We start from the raw sequence: 21782 nt of genomic DNA on the forward strand, positions 1-21782 counted from the left end.
TCAGCTGCTTCTGCATCTTCCCTCTTTGTTCCTTTTGCTGAGTGGACCAAGCTCCTCAGCCCTGAATCTGTATCTATCTTCGGTCTTTCTTCTGCCTCCCCTCATGCCCTTACCAAGTTTTTCTTTCATCCATGAGACCCATTCCCTGCCCAAACAAAGCTATTTCCACTAAAAGATCAAACATCCAGTCTTCATTCCTTCTGTGATATTATTAACTGTTCTCTCTCTTCATCTGTCCCTTTATCTAAAACCACCATATTCTTTTTTTAAAAAATCCTTTAACCCTCTGTCCTTCCAACTGTATCACATCTTCAAATTCCCTTTTCTGTCCCAGATCCTTGAATATATTTGTCACCTTCCAAATCCAATCCTATCTTTCCTGGGATATCATGTTTGAATCCCACCAGTTGAATTCCTGCCACAGTACAGAAATTGCTCATATTAGCTCCCACTGGCACCCTCTGTGACTCATTCAAAGGTAAATTATCCCTCCTTGTCCTTGAACTGTCTGCTGTGTTTTATAGCCATCTTCCCATTCCTACACCCACATTGTTACTATAGGTTCCCCCAAATGTTCGTCCTTGGAGATTTGCCCTTACCTATACACGCTGCTATAGGTGATATTATCCCAAAATGCTGCCTTCATGGCTGCTAGTAGCACCAAACTCTACTAATCTAGCACCCCTCTCGACTCGATTATTACTAAGTTGTCAAAACTGCTTATCCAACAGGCTGTACTGGATAAGCAGAATGTTTTTCGTTAACTTTTGGAACACCGAAACTTTGGTCTCTCTGCCCCAAACTTGATTCCAAGCTGACTCCATCCCTGTGCCTGGCAACTGTAAGAAAATAAGCCTTTCCATTATCTGGAGGTCAGATTGAATCAAGGTTTACTTGTGATATATCCACTCATGAAGATTGGATATTTCAGACTTGGCCTTTGCCTCAGCTTCGCTGCTGAAACTCTCATTACTTCTACCTCTAGGCTCGATTATTCCAGTGCATCCCTGACTGGACTTTCACATACTATCCCTGTTTGAAATCACCCAAAATACTAACTTGCACTAAATCCCATTCATCCATCACCCTTGTATTTATTGTCTTACCCTAGCTACCAATTCTGAGTTATTGGACTCAATCCCAACTTTGCTTTCTGCCCTTCCTTCTGAGTTTCTCCAGCAATTTCTGTTTTTGGTCCCAGTTCTCAGTCTTGTTTTCAGATCTTTCGAGGGCCTTTGTCTTTCCAAATATGATCTTCTCCGGTCCTACAATCCTCTGAAATATCTGCACTCGTCTAATTCTGGCCATTTGAGCATTCATGCCTTTTAATTGTTCCTTTATCAGTGGCTGTGTCTTCAACTTCCGAGGCACTGAACTCTGAAATATCCTCCCTACACCCTGACTACCCAAGGTTCTTTCAAGGCAGTCTTGTTGACTATGTTCTTGGTCATCTTTCCTAATAGTGCCTTAAGCCCTTCATCAGGAAGTTGCTTATGCCCGAAACGTCGATTCTCGTGCTCCTTGGATGCTGCCTGACCTGCTGTGCTTTTCCAGCACCACAATCTCAACTCTGATCTCCAGTATCTGCAGTCCTCACTTTCTCCTCCTCAAGCAACTTTGTGTTAAGTTTTGCTATGTAATGTTCCTGTGAAGCATCATAGTATGTTTGGTAAAGGGACTGTATAAACACAAGTTTTTGGTTTTTGTTGCATGGTGTTGCTTTTTAATTTGGCGCAGACTTTTTTAAAAATCAGCTCGAGTTTTGTCCCTACTCATTTTGAACCAATTGCCAGGCTCAGAGACAGCTATGTGACAGCTGTTTAATTTCCTTTCCCTTTATGATGTGAACTATCCTTTCTGTGCATGATGTGAACTATTCCTTTCCATGCATATTTCTATTTCCTACATTTTAAAGTCTAATTTTGATTCCTGAAAAGTCTGTAGTTCAGAATTCGATTTTTTCTAGTCAACTCATTCAGAAATGTTGCAGCACATATCTGGAGCAGATGGGACTTGAACCACTTGTCCAGAGGTAGGGACACCACTATTGCACCACAAGTGCCCTACTCAGGATTAGATGGAATTAAATGAGCTGTAGAAATAATGGGCACTTAGTTAAATGTCCCATGTATTATAATTATCAGTTTCTGCTATAAACTTTGACAAAGTGGTTTTTCAGATGAGATGCCTGTGAGCAGCAGTTTTCCACACAATTCAGTGCTGGGTCCATTTTTGTCATTTATGAAGTTTAAAAAAAAATCTCTCAACACCAGGTTATAGTACAGCAAGTTTATTTGGAAGTACTAGCTTTCGGAGCACTGCTTCTTCATTAGGTGGTTGTGGAGTATAAGATCTTATACTCCGCACCCACCTGATGAAGGAGCAACGGTCTAAAAGCTAGTGTTTCCAAATAAACTTGTTGGACTATAACCTGGTGTTGTGTGATTTTTACCTTTGTCCAACAGCAGCGCCTCCAAGTCATGTTCGTCATTCATATAAATGATTTCGATGAGAAAATAGAAAGCTTTGTAAGTTTGCAAATGGCAACAAAATTGGTGGATTTGTGGACAGTAAAGAAGTTTATCTAAGATTACAAAAAGATTTTGATCAATTGGATTATTGAGCTGAAGAGTGGCAGATGGACTTTAATTTGGATAAACATGAGATCTTGCATTTTGATACAACAGACAAACAATTAAAAGTAGGGCCTTGGTTAGTGTTGTAAAACAGAGGCCTAAGGCTTCACGTACAGAATTTGTTGAAATTTGCATCACATTTAGATAGGTTGGTTAAAAAGAGGTTTAGCATCCTTGCTTTCATTGCTCAGACCTTTTGAGTAAAGGAATTGAGACGTTGGTGAGGCCTCTTCTGGAGTACTGTGTCCAATTCTGGTTGTCCAGTTGTAGGAAGGGTATTATTAAGCTGGAGAGGGTTCAGAAGACATTTACCAGGATGTTGCCATGAATGAAAGGTTTAATTTTAGGAGGAGAGGCTGGGACTTTTTTCAGTGGAGCTTAGGATGGTGGTGACCTTTGTATTGAGCTTTATAAAATAGTGAGTGGTATAAAGAAGATGAATGGCAGGTATTTTTTCCCTCTGATGGGGTATTTCAAGAGTAGGTAGCATGTTTTGAGCTGAGATAAGAGTTTTTTTTTAAAGTCATGGGTTGATCTTTTTTTTGTGGTTTGTATGTGGAATGAAGTTGCAGAGTAAAGGCATTTAAATAAGTACATGAATAAGACATATTTTGAAGGGGTATGGGCCAAGCATAGGCAGGTGGGGCTACTTTAATTTGAGATTATGATTGACATGGACTGGTCAAATCAAAGGGTTTGTTTCTGCAATGTATGACGAAGTACATGAACCTATTAATTTATTTCACAAAGAACCTTTTTATTTGTTCCTAGTCAGCATATTGCACCTATTGGTTGTCTTGAGGTGGAGCCCAAATGGCTTTGTGAAGTGTTTAGCTAAAATGTGAACATTCTGAAAAAAAATTGCTTCAGATTATTGTACGAAAATACTGGTGACTGTTTATTAGCCACCAGAGATCTTTGAGTTTCTATTATAAAATAAGGAATGAGGCTACCAGTGACAGATCAAAATATGTAGTAAAATTCAAGGAAAGTGACTTTTGCCTTCTATAACAAATGGGAAATGAACAGTGCAAAACTTCACTAACAGAGAACTACTATTTGAAACAACAATCCAGGTCTTGAGAAGTTGAAGAATCTGGCCAAAGCCAAAATTTATAAAATAAAAATGTGTTGACCGTAAAAACCTTCTTCTGATAATTCTAGCTAAATTTCAATAAGATTTCATAAGAATCAATGGTTTAGATTTAGACAATAGGTGCAGGAGTAGGCCATTCTGCCCTTCGAGCCTGCACTACCATTCAATATGATCATGGCTGATCATCCTTAATCAGTATCCTGTTCCAGCCTTATCTCCATAACCCTTGACTCCACTATCTTTGACAGCTCTATCCAACTCTTACTTAAATGAATCCAGAGACTCGGCCTCCACTGCCCTCTAGGGCGGAGCATTCCACACAGCCACCACTCTCTGGGTGAAGACATTTCTCCTCATCTCTGTCCTAAATGGTCTAACCCATATTTTAAAGCTGTGTCCTCTGGTTTGGCACTCGCCCATCAGCGGAAACATGTTTCCTGCCTCCAGAGTGTCCAATCCTTTTGTAATCTTATATGTCTCAATCAGATCCCCTCTCAGTCTTCTAAACTCAAGGGTATACAAGCCCAGTCGCTACAGTCTTTCAGATAAGGTAGTCCCGCCATTCCAGGAATTGACCTCGTGAACCAATGCTGCACTCCCTCAATAGCCAGAATGTCTTTCCTCAAATTTGAAGACCAGAACTGCACACAGTACTCCAGGTGTGGTCTCACCAGGTCCCTGAACAGCTTCAGAAGAACCTCTTTGCTTCTATACTCAATTCCTCTTGTTATGAAGGCCAGCATGCTATTAGCCTTCTTCACTACCTGCTGTACCTGCATGCTTACCTTCATTGACTGGTGTACAAGAACACCCAGATCTCTTTGTACTGCCCCTTTTAGGTAGTAATCTGCCTTCCTGTTCTTGCCACCAAAGTGGATAACCATACATTTGTCCACATTAAACTGCATCTGGCATGCATCTGACCACTCACCTAACCTGTCCAGGTCACCCTGTAATCTCCTAACATCCTCTTCACATTTCACCCTGCCACCCAGCTTAGTATCATCAGCAAATTTGCTAATGTTATTACTAATACCATCTTCTATATCATTAACATGTATTGTAAAAAGCTGCAGTCCCAGCACTGATCCCTGTAGTACTCCACTGGTCACTGCCTGCCATTCCAAAATGGAGCCGTTTATCACTACTCTTTGTTTCCTATCAGCCAACCAACTTTCAATCCAAGTTAGTACCTTGCCCCCAATACCATGCGCCCTGACTTTGCTCACTAACCTCCCATGTGGGATTTTATCAAAAGCTTTCTGAAAGTCCAGGTACACTACATCCACTGGATCTCCCTCGTCCATCTTCAGAGTTACATCCTCAGAAAATTCCAGAAGATTAGTCAAGCATGATTTCCCCTTCATAAATCCATGCTGACTCTGACCTATCCTGTTACCCCTATCCAGATGTGTCCTAATTTCATCCTTTATAATAGACTCCAGCATCTTTCCCACCACTGAGGTCAGACTAACTGGTCTATAATTTCCTGCTTTCTCTCTCCCACCTTTCTTAAAAAGTGGTACAACATTAGCCACCCTCCAATCTGCAGGAACTGATCCCGAATCTATCGAACTCTGAAAAATAATCACCAATGCATCCACGATTTCTCGAGCCACCTCCCTTCAGTACCCTGGGATGTAGACCATCAGGCCCCGGGGACTTATCAACCTTCAGACCTAACAGTCTCTCCAACACCAATTCCTGGCAAATATAAATTCCTTTAAGTTCAGGTCCTTCAGCCACTGTTACCTCCGGGAGATTGCTTGTGTCTTCCCCAGTGAACACCGATCTGAAGTATCAATTCAATTCTTCTGCCATTTCTTTGCTCCCTGTACTATATTCCCCTGCTTCTGTCTTCAAGGACCCAATTTTAGTCTTAACCATTTTTTTGCCTTTCACATACCTAAAAAAAACTTTTCCTATCCTCCTTTATATTTTTGGCCAGTTTACGTTCGTACCTCATTTTTTTTCTCTGCATATTTCCTTCTTAGTAACCCTCTGTTGTTCTTTAAAAGCTTACCAGTCCTCCGTTTCCCACTTATCTTTGCTATGTTATACTTTTTCTCTTTTAACTTTATATATTCCTTAACTTCCCTCGTCAGCCACGGCCACCCATGCCTCCTCCTAGGATCTTTCTTCCTTTTTAGAATAACTGATCCTGCATCTTCTGCATTATTCACAGAAATATCCGCCATTGTTCCTCCACTGTCATCCCTGCTAAGGTATTGCACCATTGAACTTTGGCCAGCTCCTCCCTCATAGCTCCATAGTTCCCTTTTATCTTTTAATGTAATCCAAATACCTGGTGCTTCATAGCAACAACCCAAACAACATCTAGTTTTTAAAAAAATGACAACGACAACCAAAAATCTGCTGAAAGAGAGGGATATTGATGGTTCACTAACAGATAGCATGAAAGATATGACATGTAAGAAAGATAGAGGAAGTTCCGAGCAATGGGACCAAATCAGTTGAATCCTTCACCACTGATGATGGATACAAGGAAGAAGAGAATGAGGTGGTGGTCCAAATGAAAGGACTAAAGGGAAAAGCCTGAGGCATCAGCTTGTGAATTTGGGTTAGAGGTAGGCTATTCAGTGACATCTAGATGAAGACCGGAATTCTGAATTCCATTCTTTTGAGAGCAGGCAAGTCCATTAATTTTAACCAAAAAAAAAATTGGATTTTGGCACAAGCATAGCAGTGTTAAATGTTGGGGCTTTGAGGAATATCTAGCATTTCTGAAGGATAGTGGTAGCCTAAGCATTAAAACCAGGAACAAGAATTTGGTGCAGAGATTTCAGAGAGTAAGAGGCTGAAATCAGAGCACCAGTGCCAATCTGAGAGAGAAAATTGGGATAAGGGTGCTATGCCTAGTGGGCAATCATAATATTTCTAGCATTGGGAAGGAGGGTGAGGTTTGGGAAATTTACATGGAACGTTTTGATTGGGGAAAAAAAAACGCTTATTTTCTATATTTTGGAGGTGCCGGTGTTGGACTGTTGTGATTAAAAATCAGAACACCAGGCCTGGTATTGTGTGATTTTTAATTTTGTTCTCCATACATAGTTTTCAATAAAACGAATGGAGAGGGTGGTTGGCAGATATTGAGCGAAAAGAGGATTTGGTTTTGAAAATGGAGAGGAACTGTGAGATTTAAATGGTCTCCAGCTAGATATGGCAATGAGAAGACAAGCCATTAGGTCAACTCAATTCAGCATTTTGGGTGGAGAGGGCTTCTTATAGCACAGTGGTATTGTTCCTATCTCTGGGGTGGTTGATGAATTCAAGTCCCACCAGCTCCAAAGTATATCATAACATGACTGAAAATTATCTACAGGGAGATGAGGAAAGGTGAGCATGATTGGCCTTGTGAGGGCTAAGTGTGATCAGTAAAATGAAACATCGAGGGCCGAAGGGCCTATACTGTGCTGTTATGTTCTATGGCTACAAGTCAATGAATTATGTCCTGTTTCCTTAGAATCGAAAGTAAATACTGGAGAAAAAGTTTGTCTTCGTTTCTGTGGTATTTTAATACCTACTGTTAAGATCTTAATTCTACATGTTAAGTCATTTAAACTTTACCTTCCAATTTGGTGTAACTACGTTTTATTATTCACTTCAGGAGCAAAATTTCATAGTGTAAAAACATACTAATATGTGATTACAGGTATTGGTTCCTCCTGGTTATGGACAAGATGTGAGAGCATGGCCTTTGGGTGTCCCATTGCCGCCAGCATTAACCACAGTAAAAGTAAGTCTTCAGTACCAATTAGATCATTTTTTATTCTTTTTTTATATAAAATTGTTTTACAATATCATTTATGGATGCACCTCAGTGGACAGCTGTTGATCAACATGAGCATAATCGGCTTAATATTGCACTTTTTTGTTGATAATGTTATGCTGTAAAAGCACACTCCTATATATAGGTGAAAAGGTAGTGAGATACATTAAGGTTCATGAATCTGTTGATGCTGTTAAACAATAGTGCTTATTGTGCACTCTCTGATTTCCAGTCATGCAATTTTTGGGAAAGGCAAAAAAATTGTAAGATTTCAGATGATTACGAGCTTTCGGGGGGCAGTGGACAGGTGGGAATGGAGTGAAGGAATCTGCACTTTTTTTTTGACCTCAAGTTCCCCTGTCTTACTCTCCTTCCCTGCAGTCAAAAATACACCAATGAGTATATGCATTATGTCCCACCTATCTTTTTGTCAAGTAATATTAGCAACAATAAAGAAGTCACTCCTCTTTTTTGAACAGTTGTAGTAAATCTACAATAACTGAATCTGACCAGTTGATTTACTAAGTGCTGATACATCTCTATATGATGGGAAACCTGCTGACTGTACAGAACTCTAGTCACTATGCTGCATTTATCTGGCAGATGGCATCTGATTTAATTATAATCAATGCTCCCTTGCCTTTGTTTAACATTTTCTCTTAACATTCAAAATTTGGCTGTGGGTTGCTCCTTCAGTGCTGTACTGAAGATTGTTTTAGGTTTCAAGTATGCTATAGTTTGTAAAATACTAAAACAGGCATAAAATTGATTTTCAGTAGCATTCATAGTCTCTCTCTAAGTTTACTATGTTTCAGCCAGTTTGCCTGCAGGAAATTAATTATCGAATAAAGGAGGGCTAAAGAAATAATAAAGACAGAAAATAAACTGATGACAAACTAACAAGGAATATGAGGACTGACAATGCGAGCCTTGTTAAATGTGTAAAGTAAAGAGATCAATGTGAGCATAGGCCTCATAAAAATGAATCTGGGGAGATGTTTTTGAGGAACAAAGAAATGGCAGAGGAGTTGAACAGATATTTTGCATCAGTCTACAATGGAAGGTGCTTTGAACATCCCATTAAAACTAAAGAAAACTGAGAAGGAATCAAGGACCATCACTTGAGAAGAAGTATTAAATGAATTAATGGAGCTTAAGTTTCCTGGCTTGGATCCTAGATCCCAAAAGAGGTTGCTACAGAGATAGTTAGTTATTTTACAAAAATCGTTGAATTCTGACGAAATACCAGAGGATTGGAAAACTTCCAGTATGACACTCTATTCAAAAAGGGAGGGAAGCAAAAAGCAGGTAACCTTAGGCCACTTTGCCTCGCATCTATTGTTGGAAAAGTATTGGAATCAATTATTAAGGAAGTAATTGCAGAGCATTTGGAAAATCATAATTTAATCAAAATTATGAAGTCAGAATGGCTTCATGAAGGAGAAATTGTGAGATTAATTTATTAGTGTTTTAAGGAAGTCTCAACCAGCGTGTACAAAGTTAAAAATCACACAACACCAGGTTCTAGTCCAACAGGTTTAATTGGAAGCACACTAGCTTTCGGAGCGATGCTCCTTCATCAGGTGATTGTGACGAAGGAGCGTCGCACCGAAAGCTAGTGTGCTTCCAATTAAACCTGTTGGACTATAACCTGGTGTTGTGTGATTTTTAACTTTGTACACCCCAGTCCAACACCGGCATCTCCAAATCATGTCAACCAGTGTGGATAGAGGGAAAACAGTAGATGTATTGTATTATGAACTCAGAAGGCATTTGACAAGGTACGTCACAAAAGATCCAATCATAAGAGCCAACAATGTTGGAAGTAATACATTGGCATGGATCAAGAGTTTGGCTAATGGGCAAGAAACAATGAGTGGGGACAAGGGTTTCTTTTTCAGGTTGCTAGCCTGTAATCAGTGAGGTTCCACAGTCTACAGCTGTTTACAATAAAGGTTAATGAACTGGAGGAAGGAAGTGAATGTACTGTAGCCAGAATTGTAGATAATATAATAACATAGGTGGGAAAGCAGGTTTCATGTTGTGTTCATGATTGATCAATCGATAAGATGCCGTGGAGGGAACCATTCCTGCGAAATGCAGAAGGGGAGTAAGGGGAAGATGTCTGGGGTGGTGGCATTCTGCTGGAGTTGTCTGAAATAGCGGCGAATGATCCTTTTGAATGTGGAGGCTGCTGGAATGTGTCCCACCCCCACCCTAGTGGGACTGTCTATTCTGTCAAGCCTGGTAGTTAAGCACATCATTGTTCTGCCATTATCCCACTCTAATTGCTCAATCTGAACTATCAACATGTTTTTCTTCCTCAGCGATCTGCAAACCTTCCTTTCTCTTGCCCACCCCCCCAAAAATCAACCAAAACAACACTTGCCTGTGACAACTATAAGAACGATTTTTACGTGGCTTGACAGTGTAAGTGCTGAGCTGATATTTCTCCTTGCAGGAGAGTCTCTGACCAGAAGTTGTAATCTCAGATAAACAAGCACCAATTTGAGACTTAGATGAGGAAATTATTCTATGAGGATTAGTGTTTTTAGAACTCCTTGCTGCGAAGTCCTTGAATATATCTATGGCTGAGATAGGTAAATTACTGATCAGCTGGGGAATCGAGTGTTGGTGGGAAATGCAGGAAATAAAGAATGACATAAAGAATGTCTGATCCTGATGAATGATTGAACAGGCTTAAGGGACCGAATGGTATACTCCTATTGCAATTACTTATTGTCTAATGGCCTTATAATTTAAATGCTTAAGCTACTCTTACTTTTAAGACTCCAGAGCATTCAAAACATCCTTCTCAAACTGAAACAGTCCGAACCAGAGCACCAAGCCCTCGCAGATTGGCAAGTGGTGGTCCTGCAATGGATGGTAGGTTCCATCTTCCGCCAAGAATCCATCGCTCTTCTGACCCTGGACTTCCAAATGGTACATTTCCTTTGCTCTTTTGATTATGACTTAACATCACCTTCTGCAGTTTAATTTTCAACCAATTGTTGGTGCATTGGTCTATAAGATCAATAGATGGCTTGATATTCTTTGTTCTTTTGGGATCAATAATAAAACAAATTAAAAACCTGCGGATACTATAAAATCAGACAAAAATAGTATCTGTGCTGAGAAACATTAACTCTGATTTTTCTCCACTGACAGACCTGCAGGGCTTTTCCAACAATTTCTATTTTTGTCTTTAAAATAAATTATATCCACATTTATGCAAATAGATATATTAATTCCAAATTTGCTCTTGTACTTTAGTTCATTTTCCCAACTTAAACGTGTTGTTGTATCACGTTTACTTTTTTGAAGATGTACAAATTGATGGCTTTCATTTCACTGTTTATGCTACTTCATTGCATAGTTTGCAAATAGCACGTTTCACTGCATTGCTGTTTATCAAGTGAGCCATTGCTTCACGTTTTTCAAAAAGAGCTCTCGTGCAAACAGAATAGGATGATTTGTGCCAGGGTAAGCAGCAATTCAAGTAAACTCTGAGCGTACCCCTTAACAAATCTATAAGAAATAACTATAACCGATTTATAAAGCATGTTTTATACAATGACCAAGTATTGCCTTCAATCTAAATGTTTTGAGCTCAGTTTTGTTGCATGGTGAGTTTGGCTGAATGTTGTCTTTGACAATTTGTAACTCAGCCTTATTTTGTTAGTCTATCAAATACTTGTTTGTGTGAACTGATGCTTTTGAACAGGCTAACTGTTCAGGTGTGTGGTTATGTCATTGTGTTCAGACGCTGATGATTTTAGTCTATAATCTGCCTGCAAGGAGATTAAACTTCTGAGAAAACATTTTCATTCCTTCACTTGATAATTGTAATGCATGATCATGGTTAGTACAACAGTAATACTCCATGACTGTTTTTGGTATGTTGGCAGCCTTAAGATTTTTAACTCCTTTAAAAAAGCATAAATATGAAATACAGAAATTAATTGTAAGATGCCTGATTTTTATTTAAACAAAGTTTTCATTGTTCTATGTCTTCCCTAATGGCTAAGAAAGAAATCCAATCTGGAGCAATAACTCTTCAGCCTTTGCTTTGAATCTAAAGTTGACATCTTGTAACATTTGAAATGAAATTAACTGTTTGCTTAATTAATTATTTTTGTGATTTTATCAGATCATTTTTAAAATCCAAATGCCCCTTTTGTTTCAAATAGTTATATATTTTACTGGCTCTCAAATAATGTCAGTCATGCTCTGTTAAATGATACATCAAACAACATTTTTTCTTAAAAGAAATCGCTTGTTTCACACACTGTTAATGTAAAATCCGAAGTGCTATCATTTATTTTCAATGCAGTTCGTATATTCCCTTAGTTAAGTGATGAAAAATGTATTATATTGCAGTGCGTGAAAATGTCATGTTACATTGGAGAGCATGCTTGACTCTTCAGATTTCGAATACTTGATTCAATTAATCACTGACATTTTGCTGCTTCTGAATGCTTTGATTTAAACAGCTGAAGGAGAATTCAAGGAAAAAGCAGCCAAGAAATTCATCGAACAAGGTGTGAATTGCAGTTTCTGATTTAAAATTCAACATGTGGAATGTTTAGAAATTTATTAGAATTGATTACTTTTATCATCGGTGTCAATGGATTTGGGTAGCCAATCTTTCCAACAATTCAAAAGTACTATGGATGCTTTAAACTCAAATGAAAACATTAGTTGGTTGGTAGCATCTGTGGAGAGAGGAACTGGTTAACATTTCTGGTCTAATGAAAGGCCACAGACATAAAACATTTAATTTTGCTTCTCAAACCCAACAACCACCCTCTAACCTCCTTCCTTTTTTTAAAAAAAACATTTTTTCAGAAAGTGCTGTGCTGCCTTTTTAAGAATTTGAGACAAAAATATTGAAGCTGCCACCTGGAAAGTGCTGACCCTGATATTCTAAAATGCATGTATGTCACAAGACTGGACAGCATTTATACATAAGTTTTGGTTTTGATGATTTTGCTAAAAACTGAGTTGGAATACAGGTTGTTGTCATGGCTTGGTTCACATTTATATTTGGAGGCTTGTGATTATTTTCTCTAGTCAACCCTCACAAACCAATTGCACAAACTGTTCCATAAATCAAACACCTGAGTTTTCAGAAATAAAAACAGAAAATGTTGGAGATATTTAGGTCAGGCAGCAACTGTGAAGACGAAATGGAATTGACATTTAACATCTGATCTTTCATCAGTGCTTGGAGATGTTAAAAGTATAGCTGGTGTTAAGAAGGTGGAAGATGAGGCGATCAGAAATAGAACACAAGGGATGGTCTATGATAGATTGGAAGACAGAGGCTAAATGACGAACATGTTGACAGCGCAGGATCAAAGACAATTGCATAGAACAACAAAAGGAACAAAATATATATGCAGAGAAGATTTGGGAATGGCACATTCATGAACAGCAGTTGCCTGAAAAGAAAATAAGATTCCATCAAACAGAAGTCTCCATACAACACACTGGAAGCAACGATTTTCAGTCCCAGCTTAATCAGGGCAGGTGACCAGTTGTTAAGAGACTTGGGGAACTGAGTACTGTGCACAGCGCCTATGTGGTTAATTATATGATGGTGTCAATAATGCAATATTGCTTTCGATGTCTTATGACAGTGGCACCAACGTGGACCTGTTGACTATGAGCCTTAGTGTTAAAGCATATGCTTGGTTTGAACAGATCTCATTTTCAGACCCCCAGAGCTAAAGTCATGGCTTTGATAACTGGATTGTTTTGAAACTGACAAGTTAGTCAACATTTGTTGATATGTTCAAACTAAAAGTAGTCATCAGCAGAGGGTTCAACTGAATGTTTGCTTAACAGCAAAAAGCCAGACATTTTTTAAAATGGTGGAATAATAACTGAACACTTTTTTTTTAAATGCACCAAAGATACCATTAATCAAGACGGTTATATACATCCTCCTCCAGTCTCGAGGCTTCTATCACCACAGAATCTAGCGGTTCAAACTGTCCCTCATCCGTGTTCCCCTTTGTTGCATCATTATGTTGGACAACACATTCTGTCAGTCAGACAGTTTACCAAAGACCAGGTAATTGTGATTTTCATTGATTTGAATCTGCTTTCATATGTTTCCAGTAGTAGAATATCTCTGTTTTCAAGCTGACCGAAGTGCCTCATGAAATTGATCATTGATTGACCTGAAGCAGTTTTAATGAGCAAGGACCTTGATTGGGAGGCCTGATATTAATATTTAAAGAACCCAAGGATTGTGTTGATGTCCAGCATTTAACCAAAGTCCAGTTTGGTGCTAGTTTTCATCCAAAGCAGACGTGTTGGGCTCTCCTTGTGGAGAAAAGAATTCTAGACCGTATCAAAATTTCTAGGACATTTGCTAAGGGAGCAAGTGATTTATCATCTGTTTTATTTACAAGTTTTGCCTGTAGTAGACAGGTGCAACTCTTAATGATTTTGCCATCATGCAAAACCTATTATAAGAATTGCTTTCCATAGCTTAGAATTATTTTTGTTTCATTTCACAAATGTAAATATTTAAGTAAATGTTTAAGTTAAACATTCTGGCAGATAGGAGATTTTCACACTGACATTGTGTGAAATAACACTGACACACTGATTTATACTCTGAACACAGCATTTACAGGGTGTTGACTGACCAATTATGTTATATCTGTGCCATAATTCAACAAACTCAGTTTCTCAAATATGTTTCTTAGTGGCATTTATGATGTGTTTCCACATTGTTACATAGTGTAATACATGTTTGTAACTTTCATACATTTCCATTGTGCATGTCTGCACTGCTACAAGTTATCTGGAAGAACAGTGAGCTCTCTTGATTTTAATTGACTGACAGGTGGAACAAGTCCTGGTCAAACTGCTAGTATAAGATATCAGCTAATTTTTGGAACATACGACGTGAAGTTGCAAATATTCATATGTTTGGAAATAAACACCCACATACATTATACAGAGGAACCTTGATTATCTGAAGGACACTAGCAGGGCGTATTTTGTTCGGTTAACCGAACTCTGGATAGTCGAGATTCCTCTAACTTGCCTTGTCCAGATGCCTTCAGATGTTCAAAGTTTGTGAGAAGATTTGTAGCTTGGGTGCTCGTTTTTGTGGTTCTGTTCGCCGAGCTGGGAATTTGTGTTGCAGACGTTTCGTCCCCTGTCTCGGTGACATCCTCAGTGCTTGAGAGCCTCCTGTGAAGCGCTTCTGTGTTGTTTCCTCCGGCATTTATAGTGGCTTATCTCTGCCGCTTCCGGTTGTCAGTTCCAGCTGTCCGCTGCCAAAACGACACGACCAGCTATCCTTAGTAGCCACACACGCAGATGACAAGTAACGTGAGTTCAACTGGAACAACACTACTATTATAGGACAAGCCAAACAGAACAGCCAGGGAATTCCTAGAGGCATAGCACTCATCCACAGATTCTATCAACAAACACATCGACCTGGACCCAATATACCAGCCACTGCAGCGGACAGCTGGAACTGACAACCGGGAGCAGCAGAGACAAACCACTATAAATGCCGGAGGAAACAACACAGAAGCGCTTCACAGGAGACTCCCAAACATGGAGGATGTCACCTAGACAGGGGACGGAACATCTGCAACACAAATTCCCAGCTCGGCCAACAGAATCACAACAGCCTTCAGATGTATACCAGAAATTGCAAATGTTACACTAATTCAAATGTCAACCATGGGACCTATTTGAATTTGCAGGAGCATCTTTTGTGTCATGTTACTGACGCATCTTCAGTATTGATATTGATTATGGATGATGCATCAATGCTAGTGTCAGTGTTCGAGTCCAACAGATGTATTTTAAGTTGTACCAGCATGAGCATGATTTAAGGACTACAGCATCTCTGTCATCGGTGCTTTCTATTGTTTAAAGGTTTATTTGTGAAAAATCATCTGTAGCTCAGGAAAAACACAAAGTAACCAATTTCCTATTAGAGAAAGGAAAAATATGACTTTGTTCAAATTCTAAAAATATATAAGTCAATGTTAACATTTATTGCTTGTCTCTAATTAGTTTGATAGCATGATCTGTTAAATAACTTCTACAACTGAATGAGCAGCTGGGCTGCTTCAGAGAGCATTAAGAATCAAGCATATAAGTACATCATTTCTGTAAACATGGTGTGCTGTGCTTTGTTACTCCTGTTTAATGTCTCTGTTACTTTCACCAAGAAAATTGAGTTGAGAACATGTAAAAGGTTGATGTTATGTCATTGAACTGTTCATCCACCGGCTGGATCAGATCATTGGGAAATATAAATTCAAATCTCACCATGGCTGCTAGGGGAATGTGCATTCAGTTAATAAATCTGACATATATAAATCTCATTAATTATGAAACTCCTGGATTGGTGTGATAACCCATCTGGTTCACTTGTGTCCTTTGTGGTGAAAATCTTACTTCCTTATTTGATATGGCCAACATACAGCTCCAGGTCCACAGCATTTTGGTTGGGTCTTAACTGCATTCTACCGCTGAACTGCAAACTACTACTGAAAGAAGCACCTAAGCAACATGGACTGTAGCAATTCAAAAAGGGGGTTCACCACCACCTTTTCGTAGGCAATTATGAATTGGCAATAAATGCTATCCTTACCAGTGGCACTCATCCCAGAAACAGTTTTATTTTAAAATAATACATGGCCCTTTTTATGTTTGAGGAAATTTGGGATGCCTACACAAAGTTCTTTGGTAGGTTGAATGTGATTTTATTTGTATAACAAATAGTTTGAGATGTGTACACAGAGATGTACAGACTGAAGACTATAACCTTGGTACATCTAACATTTGATCTCTATTGGTGACTTAAATAAAGAGCTCTCAAAATATCAGAAAAATTAAGCTAGCTGGATACTTTCATGCTGATTAGGGAAGCTACAGTTGTTGTTCGTGCCAATGTGATAATCATGTTAACTTGGACATGACGGGTTGTAAATTTATCTCCAGCCCATATTGAAAATTTCATTATGAAGAGATGTTGAGGGAAAATGTAGTGAATATTAATTCTACATTTATATTGTGTTATAAGAATTTTTGCATATGTTGACCTGCTGACAGCCTGTCTTGTTCTTGTGTGTAGTTATCCCATTTGTTCAATCTTGCTCATAACCTGCGTTTGACGGTGCAGAAAGATCGTAGCTTGGACCTTCTAAAGGTTTGTTCTTTTAAGCAATTTTAATTTATGACATTGATCCCAGAGACTGAGTGTTTTCACACTGAGTTTCAGATGTCTAGGTGTTTTTATTTACATTTGTCATTTTTTTTCCAGAGGTTCCTCTCAGTGTCTTTGTTCAAGGTACACCAATCTAAGATTTCTCATTTTTCTGGTGTACCCGAGGGATCCAAGTTGTCTCTTTCATTTCACTGTTTGCAAATTACCTATTCATGATGTTATTCAGAAGAATAGGGTCAGTTTCCACACCCATGCTGAAAACATGCAAGTCTACCTTTCTGTCTCCGTCTCTTTGTGCAACTCACCATACCACTTAACTTCCTCATCCACACATACTGTTTAAAAAAAACAGCTTTTTAACACCATGCAATTGTCTGCTGCAGTCCTACTCCATTGCTGTTGAACTCCTTATTACCTCAAAGATTGATCTTAATAATGGTTTCTGGTTCAGCAGTTACCCAGTTCATTCTTCCTGCCTCCACAAACACCCAGTTTTTAGTCCCATCTCCATATTCATTCTTCACTTTGCTTCTCTTTGCACTCCATTATTGGCCATGCGATCAGCCACTTGTCCACATGCCTTGTCTTCGGAAATTCCTCACAACGTTCCCTCTGTATTGTCTGATCCTGCTTTCAAAACTCCCTCACTTCCTGCCCATGAACATTATCGTTTTTGATTATTGCTTTTACTACACTATCTGTGTCCAGCAGAAATGTGCTAGAAATAGTTGTACAAGCACGTTCAACCCATGTTCCATAGTATCACAATTACAAATAAATAGGTTGGAAAGGTTTTGTGCAGAATATTCTGAGACCATCTGGCTCGTACCATTAGTAGATAATGGGATTGTTATCCCATGGCTATGATTACAAGCCTAACGTTGGGTGATTTTAAATTTGTTCTTCTAGCATTTTAATTCATTTTATCAGTTGTCAAACTCCACACTATGTACTACTTGAATAACTCTTTGAAAAACTGTATTGCTTTAATTGGTAATTTCCAAGCCTTTACATCTCTATCATAACCAAATTCATAACAATGAAAGAGTATGTTGGATCAAGGTGTTTTAAGAGTTAGCAACTGTTACTTTTGTGATTGTAAAAACATTTCTATTAAAGTAGTTTCTTGTCACTGATACTGCATATGTACATGGGCTGTAAGTGCTACAAGTAAACATTGTCATTTATCTCATCAACATCCATACTTTCTCTTCATGGTGAAATGGCTTGGGATATCTTCCGTTTCATAAGAGATGCTTGTGACAATCACAACTTATGAGAGCCCTGGTTTGTTGAGAATGAATACAAGAGGCAAATTTGAGACTGGTAATCTCAATTCTATTATTCATCCATCTTGTCCAAACTTTCAAATTCTATTTCATACTAGGCTGCGGATGACAGTCAAGTAATAAAAGTAAATACTGTTTTGCCTTCTAGATAGGCAGCAATTGTTTGATGAAAATATCCAATAAGAGAATCTAACCATTACCCCATGATGTTCAATGTCATTAATTTCACTGAACCCCTCATTATCAATATTTTAGGATCACCATTGACAGAAACTGAACTGGACTCACCACTTACTATAAAAGTTGGTCAAATGCTAGGAATTTTACAGTAAGGAACTTGCCTCCTGACTTCCCAAAGTCAGTCCACCATTTACAAGGCATAAGTCAGGAATATGATGCAGCTCCAATAACAAACAAGAAGCTTGACCCCACAATGCAGTTCACTTCACTGGCACTGCATCCACAAACAGCCAGTCGTTCCACAATGGATGACCAGTTGTAACAGTGTATTCCAGCAACAGATGCACTGCAGAAATTCATCAAGGTTCCTTATTAAGCACTTGTCCAAATCCACTACCAATATTCCAACAGTGGCCTAACCAATGTCCTGTACAGCCACAACATGACCTCCCAACTCCTGTACTCAATACTCTGACCAATAAAGGAAAGTATACCAAACGCCTTCTTCACTATCCTATCTACCTGCGACTCCACTTTCAAGGAGCTATGAACCTGCACTCCAAGGTCTCTTTGTTCAGCAACACTCCCTAGGACCTTACCATTAATTGTATAAGTCCTGCTAAGATTTGCTTTCCCAAAATGCAGCACCTCACATTTATCTGAATTAAACTCCAGCTGCCACTTCTCAGCCCGTTGTTGTGGTTCTGTTCTCCGAGCTGGGAATTTGTGTTGCAGACGTTTCGTCCCCTGTCTTGGAGACATCCTCAGTGCTTGGGAGCCTCCTGTGAAGCGCTTCACAGGAGGCTCCCAAGCACTGAGGATGTCTCCAAGACAGGGGACGAAACGTCTGCAACACAAATTACCAGCTCGGCGAACAGAACCACAACAACGAGCACCCGAGTTACAAATCTTCTCACAGACTTTGAACTTCTCAGCCCATTGGTCCATCTGGTCCAGATCCTGTTATCATCACCTTCTCAGCCAGCTAGGGATGGCAAGTAAATGCTGGTTCAGCCAGCAATGTCAGCATCCCATAAATAAATATGTTAAACCTGTAAATTAACCATCACTCTGCTACATAATACAAATCATACAAACTAAAATCAACTTCAGGCAGTTCTATAATGCAATGCTGCATTCTTGTGTGACTCAGCGCTATATAAAAATTGCCCATTAAAAATAACAAAGTATTGATGATGTAATCGTGTTATAGTGAACACACGTTTTTAAAGTTCATGCGTTAGAAACAGCGTCTCCTATTTGTCAATTTCAGTTTTGGCAGAATGACCTGTATAGTGTCGTACCATTTTAATTTTGAAATATCAAGTAAGTTTTTAAAAAGCTGAAATTCTAATTCTATTATTTTTATTTTCTTATTAAAGGGGAAAGTTATGGCTTCCATGTTTTATGAGGTCAGCACAAGAACGAGTAGTTCATTTGCTGCTGCCATGCAACGGCTTGGAGGTTCTGTGATTCATTTTTCAGAAGCTACTTCTTCTGTACAAAAAGGGGAGTCTCTCTTGGATTCTGTGCAGACAATGAGCTGCTACGTGGATGTCTTGGTTCTGCGCCATCCTCAGCCAGACGCAGTTGAGGTATGTCTTTGAAAATCCTGAATGCAAAATATTATTTGATAATGGTTTAATTTTCTGACATTCTTCACTTGGAGTAAATTGGTATCAGTAAATATGCTTCCTCATAAATGTGTAAAAATAAACTGAAAACCTTGTGTATATTAGTTTTACACGGTATATAAGAATATTTATCTTTTTATCTAAAAGCAATCATAAACTCTTATTTGTTGGATTTGATTAGCAATTTAACTGTGTAATTTAAATAGAGAACGTGATTGCTTTGCTTTATGCTGGATTTGTAAAATAAGAATGTGATTCTTCCCTTACTCAGTATACACCCAGCTTATCTATACAGAGGTTTGTTCAGTAGATTGCTTAAGTGGTTTAATTAGTGAAGATTATTTCTGAGGTCATAGAGTCATAGAAAGTCATAGATTCCTACAGCACGGAGACAGGCTCTTTGGCCCAAATTGGTCCATGCTGATGAAAATGTCAATCCACTCTAACCCCATTTCCCTGCATTTGGCCTATATCCTTCTAAGTCAAAGAGTGTAATGCTGGAAAAGCATTACAGCTTGTCAGACAGCATCCGAGGAGCAGGAGATTCAATGTTTCAAGCATAAGCCCTTCATCAGGAATGAGGCTGGTGGCCCAAGGGGATAAATGGGATGGAATTGGGGCTGGGGAGGTTAGGGGGATGAAGGTGATAGTCAGAGCAGATAGATGGGAAAGAAGATGAATAAGTAGGACAGTTCAAGAGGACAGTGCCAAGTTGGAAGGTTGGATCTGGGGTAAGGTATTGGATGGGGAAATGAGGAAACTGGTGAAATCCACATTGATCCCGTGTGGTTGGAATGTCCCAAGGCAGAAGATGAGCTACAGGGAGAGGCTGAACAGGCTGGGGCTGTTTTCCCTGGAGCGTCAGAGGCTGAGGGGTGACCTTATAGAGGTTTATAAAATTATGAGGGGCATGGATAAGGTAAATAGGCCAGGTTTGGTGGTGGAGGAGGCCCAGGACTTGCATGTCCTTGGCTGAGTGGGAGGGGGTGTTAAAATGTTCGGCCACCGGGCAGTGGGGTTATTGTGTCCCAGAGACATTCTCTGAAACATTCCACAGGTTGGCGACATGTCTCCCCAGTGTAGGTAAGACCACGTCAGGAGCAGCGGACACAATAGATGATGTGTGGAGAAGTATACATAAATCTCTGTTGGATGTGGAAGGATGCTTTGGGGAGGTGTGGGTATAGGCTTTGCACTTCTTGCAGTGCAACAAGTGCAAACCCTGCCACTGCCAAACCCTAACCATCTGATGCCTGGAAGAAGAATACCTCATTTTCTGCCTTGGGACCCTCCAACCACATGGGATCAATGTGGATTTCACCAGTTTCCACATTTCCCCTTTCCCCACCTTATCCCAGATCCAACCTTCCAACTTGGCACTGCCATCTTGAAATGTCATACCTATCCATCTTCCTTCCCACCTATCCACTCCAACCTATCACCTTCATCTACCTATTGCATTCCCATCTACCTTCCCTCCCACCCCCTCCCATTTATCTCTCCTTCCCCTTGGGCCACAAACCTCATTCCTGATGAAGGCCTTGTGCTCGTGTCAATTCTCCTGATACTTGGATGCTGCCTGACCGGCTGTGCTTTTCCAGCACCACAATCTTTGACTGATCCCCAGCATCTACAGTCCTCACTCTCTGCCACATCCTTCTAAACCTTTCCTTTTCATGTATTTGTCCAAGTGCCTTTTAAGTGTTGGTAATGTACCCACTTCAACCACTTCTAGTGGCAGCTCGTTCCAGGTGTATACTACCCTCTGTTTTTAAAAGAAAAGTTGCCCCTCAGGTTCCCTTTTATTCTATACCCTCTAACTTTAACTTTAAACTGATGCCTTCTAGTCCTTTGTTCCCTAACCCTGGAAAAAAGACTAAGTCCATTCATTCTATATATGTCTTTCATGATCTTATACACTTCTGTAAGGTTCCCCCCCA

The 21782-nt window shown here is 39.4% G+C and overlaps 1 protein-coding gene across 2 annotated transcripts in view; it reads left to right on the forward strand.

Moving 5' to 3' along the window:
• The window catches only part of cad (carbamoyl-phosphate synthetase 2, aspartate transcarbamylase, and dihydroorotase), a 161594-nt gene that overhangs the window by 126803 nt on the left and 13009 nt on the right, over nt 1–21782 (forward strand). Inside the window, exons 34-39 of one of the 2 annotated variants that reach the window (XM_072557614.1) lie at nt 7406–7489; nt 10312–10465; nt 12016–12063; nt 13441–13601; nt 16647–16721; nt 19591–19803. In XM_072557614.1, the coding sequence (XP_072413715.1) occupies nt 7406–7489; nt 10312–10465; nt 12016–12063; nt 13441–13601; nt 16647–16721; nt 19591–19803 (735 nt within the window). The remainder of the gene's footprint in view (nt 1–7405; nt 7490–10311; nt 10466–12015; nt 12064–13440; nt 13602–16646; nt 16722–19590; nt 19804–21782) is intronic. The other variant, XM_072557624.1, reaches the window with a different exon arrangement.

The sequence above is a fragment of the Chiloscyllium punctatum genome, chromosome 3, assembly GCF_047496795.1.
Source record: "Chiloscyllium punctatum isolate Juve2018m chromosome 3, sChiPun1.3, whole genome shotgun sequence".
In the NCBI taxonomy this organism is placed as follows: domain Eukaryota; kingdom Metazoa; phylum Chordata; class Chondrichthyes; order Orectolobiformes; family Hemiscylliidae; genus Chiloscyllium; species Chiloscyllium punctatum.